At 38.7% G+C, this 12,212-nt stretch overlaps 1 protein-coding gene across 1 annotated transcript; it reads right to left on the bottom strand.

Annotated features, from left to right (window-relative positions):
* Positions 1-295: 295 nt before the first annotated feature.
* Positions 296-8,500, bottom strand: LOC141919792 (collagen alpha-6(VI) chain-like). Its single transcript, XM_074816096.1, is given in 9 exon segments — positions 296-376; positions 489-598; positions 2,574-2,842; positions 2,844-3,135; positions 4,416-4,765; positions 4,767-4,962; positions 7,625-7,707; positions 7,908-8,181; positions 8,398-8,500. Coding segments are annotated over 9 exon segments (1,758 nt in total).
* Between the last annotated feature and the right edge of the window lie 3,712 nt (positions 8,501-12,212).

The raw sequence follows: 12,212 nt of genomic DNA, 5'->3' as shown, positions 1-12,212 counted from the left end.
TAAAATCTCTAAATGGCGAAGTCATCCAAAGAAGCATTACTGTTCACTTAGCCCTGTTACTATGTGTTTTCTGAAACTTCCACTACTGGCCACAGACAAAGATATAAGCCAAGCTAGAAGGACAGTCTTACCTGGCATTGTCAATCTCACTTCAACAGAGCTATTCTGATTTGTATTGACTGGGCATCTGAGACTATAATGCCTTTTATCTCCCTCTTCTCTTCTGCAGAAAAACTTAAATACCTCTTCTCACTCCATTGCTAGGCCACCTGAAAAGTGAAACATTCTGACTTTTCTAAAGTAGATACTCTTCTTCAGCTTTTTGTTCGAGTGCTTTTAAGTCCTCATCCACGCCATCTGAAAACACAAGTAATACCTACAAAAACATAAAAGAAAAAATTTAAATCACACATAAGCAAAGAACAACTGTATTTCAATCTTTATTACACAATTTTGAACAAAGGATTTTGCCTAAGTCATCACGTTACCTTTTGTCGGGTCTTATCCTCATTCTGAAATGTTTTCCAGACTGACTGCAAGAATTCAACATTAAATTGGGATGGTCTCTTGATCTGACAGGTTATGCAGGAGAGATTCACTGCCAATGTAGAACTTTGCAGATATTGGAGTAACAGTATTCTTCACTTGAACAGCCACGCTTCTGTGCCTTGGACCCAACATTGCAGCTCACGTCCCTTAGAGACAGGAGGGCTTGCAAAACCTCAGGGAAATGCTTTTACAGTTTGGTCTGTCCATGAAATAAGTGGTGGCCTTCCCTCTGTGATGACATGTCAAATCCCACAGTAATATCCACAAAACAAGTTACTGTTGGGAAAATCATAAATAAATGCATTGAACAATTTTCATTTCAGGTAAAGAAAAACAGAAGAGAAAAAACACAATGAGGGGAGACAAATGCACATCAGCTAAGTAGGCAGGAACCTCTTGAATCTGTCCTCTCCAAGCTTCAGGTAGATTATCTAAAATTAATCTTTAGGTCTCTAATTCACTTAGAGACATGTTCATCTTAAACCCACTCTGATGAATTTTTAATTTCTAGAGAAAAATTGTGGAAATGAAAAGCATATTGCATAGATAAAGCTGTCAAAAATCCCTAAATGCCTTTACTGAAAATGTGTTCTGTAATTATCCTTATATAACAAATCTGAGAGCCCATCCCTCTTAATAGCAATGTCAGCATCAATTTCAGAAAATATTTCACTGGAGGTATTTCTTAGTTCAGAATTTTTTGTCCCTTCCTTCCCCTTATTCCCCAGCTACATGCAATTGAGCAGGTATGATTTGGAATACCAGAAGGCTATTTGTTTTTAACATGTCATGCTGGAGAGTTAACACATAACTGCTGTAGTATTCTCATTACTTTAAAAGTAATACTATGCCTAATGTTTAAGATTTGAGTTAATACCAAATCATTTCCCTTCTTTGCTCCTCATAATGCTTTTTACTTGTGCTTGCACATTCATTGTGGCATGCACAGCTCTGCACAGTTAGGAGGCAGAGCAGTGGCCTCCAACTCTCAATATGCATTTTAGCATAATTTCTCACTGTATGTGAGGTGAGGGGAAAATCAGAAGTGAAATGAAAGCACATGCCACAAAATGAGAATTATTGCCACCATGTCCCTCGCTTAATTAGATGTAAGGTCATTCTAATTTGTAGTGTGAGTGAGTCACTGCATGGGTGTTCTGTGAGATTAATGTCTTCCTCCTATTATTTCTGTCTGCAACTCAGGAGAAGAGAAAAAAACATTTTTAAGAATTACACCTATTGTTAGTAGTACTTTATTTCTGCTCTGCAATAGTTGTAACTGCTTCTAACTTTCTCAAATTAGTGTTTGGGTGATATGGCATCACAGGTGCTGTGAACCCAGAAACAAAACCTATTTGAAAGTACTAAAGCTGTACTTTGAGTAAGGAAGCAGATGTCCAGAAAGGACAACATCTGGGAACACAGAAGAATAAAAAATCTCAAATGTGATTACTAATGTACAATTGCCAGACAGTGATTGCACACTAGTTGTCTCTGGCCTCAGAGAACTGCATTAAGCAACACTGTGGGCCCTTCCAACACTGCTACTCAAAAAAGAACGAGACTGAGTCATCAGAAGCTCCCTTTCTTGCCACTTTGTGGAGTCCACAGAAATAGCAGCTGAAAGGTGTGCATAATGAGATGACAGTTAGACTTCAAAGGAAGGAGTGAGTGAAGGCTTTTCTCTGTAAGTTTTATTCACCTAGGTGAATACCCATACTTTTCCATGCAGGTGGCTAATCTTACACACCCAAGAGAAAGAATCAGAGGCACCCGTGCTCAGCTAGACCTGGGGGGTGTGAACAGAGCAGGGTCAGAGCCCTGTGACCCAGAGTGGTAGTCTAGGAGACCTGTGAATTGCCCCCTCAGAGCAGTGGGAAGCTGAGAATTCGCATGGGACAAACTAACACTAGGACAGAGAGGCAGCCAACTCTGTGACTGAGACACTTGATCATAACAAGTTCAGAAACAAAACCCCATGATTGCTCACGCGTTGATAAATCACTGAAAGTTACCATACTTACTATCATCAGGAGGACTACGGGCTACTGCAAATGTCAAAAATGAGATCGCTTTTATCTGGCTCAGAATATCAAAATTTTCAACATAGAATGCTATCTCACGCTTCACACGAATCTCTTCAAGCTGAGTTTTGTTCGTGTTAAAAACTCCAACAGAGTAGGTGATAATGCCTTTATCTTGGAGTACTGTGGCAGGGGCTTTAACTTCATCTTGTGATTCCCGATCTGTGATCAGGATGAGAACTTTTTAACTGTGTGACGTGACTCGCTTGAAAGTATTTAAGCATGAATTTCAGTGCCTCTCCTGTCAGTGTGGTAGATTGAAAGGGAGATGTCCTATCAGTAGCACTGAGGATATCTCTTTTGGTGGAGTAGGTGTTGACCTTGAACTCTTCCTTTGGTTTGCAGCTGAACTGGACAACACCAATCTGCACTCTGTCTGCACCAACATCTGTTCTGTTCACCAGCTCTCTCATGAAGTTTTTCATTTTCAGAAAATTCTCATTTCCAATACTTGCAGAACTGTCCACTAGAAACATGACATTAGCTTTCACTTCCTTGCAGACTGTCAAGGAAGAAGTATTTTTAATCTTAGCGTTTTTTACATTTTTTTGAGAAAAGACATAAACAGGTTAAACAGAATAACCTCAGAAGCAGAAAAGAAAGAAAAAATTCAGCATAAGCCTTTTCAAACTCTAGATTTTATTAGTTCATTGATAAGTTACGACTGTGACTAAAATACTTTACTCCCTCAGATCTCAACAAGGGCATTATTAATTTCATCAGTTGCAATTCAATCAGTCAGCATTAAATCACAGCCAAGCAATTGAAACAGCATTTTAAGATTAGCAAGGAATTTCTAAAATAAAAATCTAAAGCCTGATGTTGGTCAAGTTTTAAAGCCTGAGAAACCTGAAAACTTTCTCTTCATTTCAGTGAGGTACGAAACAGCAACTTGTTTTACAGAAAGAGGCGAGCCAAACAATAGATAGGTACAAACAGACAGCCTGCATGCTGGTGGGTCACATTTAAACACGTTTTTTCATTAATGTTTTATATGGTAAGAAATAAACTGGGGATGGAGGTATTAGTGCAACACAACCTTTGCTTGTTTCCTAGTGAATGCTGGCCAAAAATCTACCATTTAGAGAATACTTATTTCTACATCATTACTTTAAATTGTAAAACTGTCTTATTTTGACTTCCACACATCTCAATTCTAGAATCCTATTTGAGGGATATGCTGTGCCTATCCACACCTGATAAAAGAGACTGTCTTGTTTGAGATAAGGAAAACAGCAGGCTTAATAGCTAGCTTTAAGAAAGATATGTTCAAAATTAGTTACATTCATAGGCCTAGATGTTCTACAGCAATATGTGATTTTGGGTGCCTTTGACACTGGTAGCTCAATTTCATAGAATCATGGAATCATAGAATGGTTTGGGCTGGAAGGGACTTTTAAAGATCATCTAGTCCAACCCCCTGCCATGGGTAGGGATCTCTTTTACCAGATCATGTTGCTCAAAGACCTGAGCACCCTGACCTCAAACGCTTCCAAAGACAGGGCATCCATAACTTCTCTGGGCAACCAGAGAATAAAATCTAATATACAGGCAAGAGTTGCTTGATGTTTTCTGGAAATAAGACCTTTTCATGATATTGGCCAACATTTAAACTATACAAAAATCACCATCACCCTCTGAAAACTTCAACGGACTCACAGTGAAATTGTTCAAGCTAGAAAGAAGGTATCTTACATTATTCATGAAAGAATTTCCCTATCAAATCAAAAGGAATCTGCTTATTTTCTGTGTTGTCAGGACAAAGTGAAAGCATGATCTTACCTTCCATGGTACAGATCTCCCCGACAACTTCATTTTTAATGTCTTTCACCAAGTCAAAGTTATGTACAAAATACACTCTGTTTTTCACTCCTGCAATCTCGTAATGCTGAGTTATATTAGCCTCCCTCACACCAATGGCATAAATGTTAATCTGGTCTTCCCTGAGTTTCACGGCTGGTTCCTTCACACTGTCCTGTGACCTTCTGTTCGTGAGAAGAACGAGATGGCAAGGCACTGTGTCTCCTCATTGCCTCCTGGCCTTTTCAAACAATGGCTTCATGTAAGCTAGAGCTCACCCTGTACTGGTATTTCCACCTATTTGCCAAATATTTTCAATCCCTTTTATCAAATAATTTATTAAGTTCAAACTCTGGTTCACTGAAATGTGAGAACTGCATGAGTTCAAACTGAACTTTATTAATTCCTATGTCAAACAGCCTAATCATTTCCTTCAAAAAATTCTTCATATCCACAAAATCCAAGCACTCAAGACTTGATGAACCATCAATGAGCAAATAAATATCAGCTGCTTCTGTGTCCAGGCATCCTACGTGGAATGAGAAAGTCTCCGTTACATCACTGTTGTGTGTATGGACAGATCATCTATCTCCACTCCTTTTATAATACATAATAAACTAATACATAGATAAGCTCTCCTTCTGGTAACAAAAAAGTTAGCAAACTTAACCTGCTAGGTATCTTAGGCATGGCAGCAAGAAACAAAACACTATTTATCCATGGCTATATGACCACTTTCCCTACAGAAAACAGAATTGGTAACTTGGGAGTTTTCAAACACATCAGAAATACTTTTAAGCAACTACCTCCAGCAATTCCCAGACTTCCAAGTACAACTAGCATCAACCATCAGAATTCATCATGCATAACTACATAGCCATGTAAAGCATTTAACCAGTATGATTGGTTTTACTGTTGAATAAGGTTCCATGGACCAGCAGGAGTCCACTTAATGTTCTGATAGTCCACAGCAGGAAACCATTGACTTACAGTGTTCTTAGGCATAAATCCACTGGTAGTTTTAAATAAAATATCTAAGGCTACTCTATTGTTATTACTACTTCTAGACCAGTCTGAAAACTTCAGCCACTTCATTTTATTGGGACATACACTCTGATGGCTTAAGATATGCCCAGATCTCCATGATGTACACATTATCATCTATTTTCTAGGTTTGATCAAAATAAAGGTTAGACTGACTGGAAGGTTAACATTTCTAGGGAAATCTCATTCAGACACAGGAACTTCCAACAGATCAAGCTCTAACAATGCCTTAGTACGTGTTTAACTTATTCTCTAACAGGAACAATTGATGTTTCTGCCAGTATTAGTCCTTCCTATTAAATAATGGTACAAATCAACAAGCTTTTAATACTACTGTATTAGTAGTATGCTAATGAGTAAAATGTGAATCCATGTTCAACTTCAAATAGAAATTCCTCATCTCAAAGGTCCAAACTGAAAAGTTCAGTTTGAGAACATCAGAAGGTTCTCAAAACCTCAATCACAGTTCAGGATAGTCTTCAGTTAAAACCCCTTAACCTGGAAAGAACCAAAGTTATTTGGAAAGTGTTACCTGCTTTGAGAATCTCTCTTCTTTCAAAGTGGACATAGAACTCATTTTGTATTTGATTCAAGAGCTTCTTTTGAAAAACTGTGTTTTGCCTTTACATATCAGAGAACATCTTGAGACTGGTAACATCCTGCTCTTGAAGATAAGAGACTACGTGCACCAGCTGTTGAGCAGAAGCATCTTCGACACCTATGGCAAACACTGTCACGCCACTTCTCTGCAGAAGAGTAGTAACATCACTCACATTGTCTTGAGAGTCTGTGGGTGACCAGATTGGCTATTTGCTCTACACCTCTTGCTTCTTTCTTCTCCCAGCCCTTTCAGTAAAGAGTTTTAGCCTTGTGACATTAATAGCTGCACCAGTGATGGCTTTTCCTGACCCAGCAGAAAGGTCTGTATTATTTGCAGAATTTCAGCTCTGTTTGTGTCTGTTTTCAGACAAGACACAACTTCTTATCCATCAGTGTACATCACCAGGGCAATTCTTATGCATTTCTCCTTCACGTCAAATGAGGATGTTAGGTTTTGCAGGATTTTAATTCTTCAAAGTTTGACTTTGAAGTACCATGATCAACTATAAACACAATGTCAGCAATCAAGTCTCTATCACATACTGCAGTGGAAAAAAGGATGAGAATAAAGCAATGTTAGTGGCCATCTTCTATGAAATTTCTATAATTAACTAACTATGGACTGTTGGGGTTTTTTCCTAAGGCAAGGTTTTCTGCTTTAAAGTAAAGCAAGCTTGTAAAAATGTTTTTTAGCCAAAGATGACAAGCTACTGAAAGACAAACTGATAAAACCTCATCTTAAGTTAAAATAAAGGACAAAAAGATCAGAAAAGCTAGGAAATATAATAGCAGAAGTGTTTATGGTTTTTATATGAAGCATATTCTTGTAACTTCAACTCTTGTCTGTATTTTCTAGTGTATTGATCCAGAAGATACATATGTAAGGATATCAACTGGACCATGCATGTTAAAAATCTGCAAGTACAGGGTTTTTTATTTATTTTTTAATCACTCATCTGATATTTATATATAAGAAAAATCCCAATACACAAACCTATTTTCAATGCTACGTGAAAAGTACAAGTTTCTCAGCTGTACCATTAAGGATTTGATAATGGAGAGTCTAATATAATTCCTTTAATTCACACTTGCCTAAGGTCCTCAAAGACTATTAATTCCTCTACTAATTGTGGAAGGGTCCATGGCCTCATAAGGAGTTGTATTTTATTAAGATACTAGTTGTATCAATTACAAACGCAAAAATATGTCTTCTTCCTCCCCGGTCCTTTTAGTATCAGAGAGTACAAGTGCCTGGTGCACACCTACACATGTAAAAGCACCAAGTTTTAAGAACAATGCCAAGCGCAAAACTTCATGGGCATGAAAGTATGTCCATCTCATCCATACTCCTACTTCCCTATTTTAAAACATGCTAAGGCTAGGTAAAGTATCTAATACCCTGGCTAACACAATCCTGTTCTTTGGTTTTCATCAGCCTGTGTATCTTGAACATTGCTGGAGGTAAGAAAGTACATGAGGCCTAGAGTGGCTAGCATCAGATGGAAGGTCTACGTCCTTAAACGTCATCTCCCACATTATTTTCTTACCTTCTACTTTTTTAATGTTATCCATTTGGAACTCTGCAATAATATTGGAGGCATTTTTAGAAAACATAGGGAGGTCCCATTCCCTAGGAAAATAATAAAAGAATAACCGGGTAGCCATCAAGCTCAGTTGTTGTATCACAGCTTCATGCATCTCAAGGGCTATCACTTTTACTCCAGTGTCTGGTAACATTTTCACTGACTCTTCCACATCATCTTCAGAAGGCAAAGAAGACAGGACCACTAACACCTGATTTCCACTCCATTAACTGATTCTTAAAAATACCTTTCATAAATGTAACGGGAGGTGTTGCCAGTTTTTAGCAGCCCACCTTGCAATGCCTGCATTTCTTGCACATGTATCAGCTTTTTTGTTTTATACGTGTCCAGTTCAAACTCTTCTTGAACATCATCATTGTACTGGACAAGTGCAAGATGGTGTTGGTTAGATTCCAGTGGCAGACTGTATATCAATTTGCTAATAAAGTCTTTCATGTAAGGAAATGCGTAATTTTCTGTGTCCTGTTGGCCAGGAAGCAACAGGACAGTATCTGTAGTATCTGTAATGGCCACACAAAAACACAGCATTAACAATTTTTAACTAAGTCTCTAGACACAAAGAACACAATGTTGAAGCAATAAAGTGGCATAGTGCTCACTCAGCAATAGTCGAGGAACAGAAATAGAGAATCTTAAACAGTTTCTATACCTAGAAATTGGTCTACATAGTTTTTACTTTTTTAAAAGCCTTTTCACTGTTACAGCATTTAACTAACGGGGTTCTAGACAAATGTTGACTTGATCAACATCTGAAATTCTTGCTGATTTTAACAGAGGCTGCCACATCCATGCTTGCTCAAGATCAGACTGCAACTTCATTTTGAGGAAATGCTGAGATCTTACATTACTTATCAAGGAAATTAATTCTTTACATTGCCCCTATTAGTCCTGTGCCTTCTTTCAGTTACAAATAGCAAGGGCCTGGATTCAGTTCATATTTCAAAATATTTCACATTTTGAAATATTCCATATAGCAACACCCTCCCTCCCCACCCCCCGCCCCGAGGAGTTCTGTCCAACTAAGTAATTCTTCACAGACCCTTTAATACCAGTTGTTACGGAAATGGAAACAAATTTTTCAAAGAATGGAATAAAACACACAAGGCTACAAAATCCATCATTTGGAAGTTGGCAGATTCAGAACTGCTATCAGCACCAATTTTGCCACCCTGTTTCTGCATGACACAAAGTTCCCATGGGAAAAATTAGAAAGTCATTAAAAACAAACCTGTAGTTAACATGCAAGATGGAGTACAATTTAACATTGCTCAGGAAATTTGCAGTTTATGCTTTCCTACCTTTGCAGTGATCATTCTGGTCTCTGTGTGTTTGTCTAATACAGGAGAATTCATTGTTTCACTAACTATGGTTAGAGTTATTTGAGACTTTCCGCTGAAAAAATTTAGTGGTTGGTTTTTTTTAAAGGAAGACCTACACATCCTTTGTCTACCATAGCCCTTTCAGACAAGGTTGGAAAACAGCTTTATCCCATAAAAGTTTTATCCAGATTTAGGAAATTTGCACGCAGCTAAAAAAGTAGTATTTCTGTTACTTTTCAGCTCTTACCAAGGAGAGTTTAGGCAGCTAGAGAAAACAACTGCCAGCCAGAAATGCTCAAAGCAGCAGAAGTCACACTTCCTCCAAGCAGCACCACCACACAGGGATTGTCTGAAATGGGACATGAGATCACTTGGTGTGATCACTCTCTCCTGTAACAAATCATACCTCTTGCCCTACTTTGCTTCCTAATGTCCCTCTGGATGGTAGAAGAACTCCAGGAAAATAATGTTTATTCCATGCAAGGAATGCGTGGTTTAGGACCCCCTATCTGACAAATATTTTAAAAGTAATAAAAACCTGCCCTAATCTCAGAGTAATATTTTCTGAAATATGAAAATTATGCATGGTCATAATATCTGTAAGAAGTTCTCTACATCAGCAAAGTCTGATCTTCAGCACAGAAATTTACTGTGCTGCTCAAGAGCCTACATACCTATTGACTCTCTTACAGCTCTCACTGAGGATGCAGTTAGGGAAGAAATATAGCTTGCACTAAAGCTCCAATGCAGAGTCTACTGCATATGCCAAAACCTATATTTCAGAAATGCAATACACATGCTTAAAAAGTAGGAGTCTAAAGAGGGAAGGGAAAAGATTAAAACTACAAGCAATCTTCCCATTTTATCCGCCATAGAGCTATTGTCTTAGTCCAGCTGAATGGTAAGGAGCCTACTCCATCAAGGAAAAGCCCACAGGTAATATTCTGCTCTTTCCTTTTCTCCCTCTTCCAGCTGCCTCTCTGTACAGACCACACAATATACATTACAGGTCAAACATGCAATATTGAACTAGTGTTCAGAACCTGATATTTAGCCACAAGCCCAGATGAAACATTTGCTAACTGATGTTCCTTTTTAAAGCTACACAAAAGTTAACTTAACATTTGGAAATACAATGCAATATAGTCCAATTTTACTGATGGATTTTTTTTCATTAGAATACTGAAAATTATCATTACTCTCTATGGGACTGACAGGAATGATTTCCAGTCTCTCATAGGAAATCTTAAGTAAGTTATCCTATAAACATTCCCCCTAATGTCAGGCTATGATCTGTCCATGCCCGTAAACATCCTGCTTTATGGAATTACTACACCCACAGCTGCCTGCACTTGGAGTCAGAGCTGGTGCCAGCAGCTCTGTAGGCTGGGTCAGGTTCCTGGGAAAACCTCTCACCTGCAAGGATGAGTTGAGTAAGAAAGGTCCTGGAGAAGCCCCGCCTGGATCCTCTGTCCTTTGCCTCTGGGGGCTGCACTGCAGGTTGGTCCCTTGCTCTCAGTCCATCCCTGCAGTACGCTGCAGGCATGCAACAGCCTGACACCTTCTTCACCTGGACCCCAGCCCACAACACGACTGCCCAGCTCAGCCTTGGATTAGCCTCATCACCAGGGACTTGTGGTGCTGCTCTAAGTAATTTGATACTTCCCCCTAAAAATTCCTGGAAAGACACATTTCATCCTTTTCCTGGCAGCATTGATAAAGCACAGTCTCTTGCAGGAGCATAGAAGAGCTAGGTTTCAGTCCCTGTCTTCTAAGGAGGAACACTGAAAAAGCTGATGTTAACAAATCTCTAAGATCAGTAGGAGCAGTCCTTGCCCAGTACCAAAGGAAAATGGGCATTTCCAGGTGCCAGGTGCTGAAAGTTTTGGAAAGTGGTTCTGTAAGAAATCATTGCTGTCACTTCAGATAGCTGAAATGGGGTATTGTGTTTGTATAACTCGCTATTCTTGTCTTTTACTGCTATTTCACATATATGGCAAAATTCCAGTGATCCTCCATCATCCTTAAGAGATCTGCTCTTGATTTACAGTATAACTGAGAATATTGTTTAGCCCATGCTTGCTCTAAGAATGTTTTAGTATCAATGAAATATGAAGCAATAGCTGAAATGAGTATAAACTGTGCTTGTTTTCATTCATTTTCATTTTATCTGACAAGTCATAAAAGTTCCATCTATTTCATAAAAAATAAGGAGCTTATTAAATATCTGAATTGAACTTCTGCCCTCAAGCATAGCAGAGCAAATGCAGGATTATTAGAAATACCTTCAATTTTTTATCCTCTGTGAACTAAGGTGATAATCAAAGTACTCAAATGATGCCACTGTAAAGCTTCAAAATAATTGTGCACAAATGGCTAAAAAGTATAATTAATTTAGGGATGCCTGTCCCTCTGAATGGACACAGAAATAGTGTTAAAACTACTGTTCTTTTAAAAGCTTCTTGAAGGAGAAATTTCCTATTACTGAGCAATGTTTTTAGGTACAAAGCAAACTTGCATGAAGGGAGGTTTGTTTCTTAAGGATTATTCTTAAGACGAGTAAGCCCAAAGAAAGAGAAGGGTAAAGGCACGTTTAGAAATCACAAGGTTCAGACTGTATTTAAGGCTGCTGTTTTTCATCTCTAACCTATTCTTTCATCCTTTATGTCATACAGGGCAGGTACAAAGATAGAGAAGAAGAATCGGTTCCTATGTGTCTACTGATGACAGAATCCTTGCTGCAACAATACATTTATTTTCAGGATTATTAGTACATTATTTACCAAATATGTGTATATAAACACACATATCTTTATATACAAATAATTAGGAAACAACTGGCATAATTTGGAAAGACAGCAGGTTTCCCCTGGAAGGAGTGCAATAAAACAAGTTATCCCTAAGTCATTGTGGGAGGAGTTAAATGATTCTCTGTTTCTGCACAACTGAGCTGATGTTCTCCATAGTTTTGCCCAAGGGATTTCAGGGAGCTCTGGTGCTGCAGTCAGGATTCTCCCCATAACAGAGAGGAAGAGAAGCAAGAAACACGATGCCAGTGCTGCCAGGGGCCAGGTCCACCAGCCAGGACTGGAGTGAGCAACTCCTCCAGAGGGGCAAAGAAGCTGGGGGATGCTCTCTCCTGGAAGATCTTAGCAAGCAGGTGGGTAGCTGTTTAAAAAGCCCTACTAACCAGAGGCCAAATCTTTGTGAAG

Source organism: Strix aluco, chromosome 1 (assembly GCF_031877795.1).
Source record: "Strix aluco isolate bStrAlu1 chromosome 1, bStrAlu1.hap1, whole genome shotgun sequence".
Lineage (NCBI taxonomy): Eukaryota > Metazoa > Chordata > Aves > Strigiformes > Strigidae > Strix > Strix aluco.
This window is presented reverse-complemented; position numbering and strand designations above follow the sequence as displayed.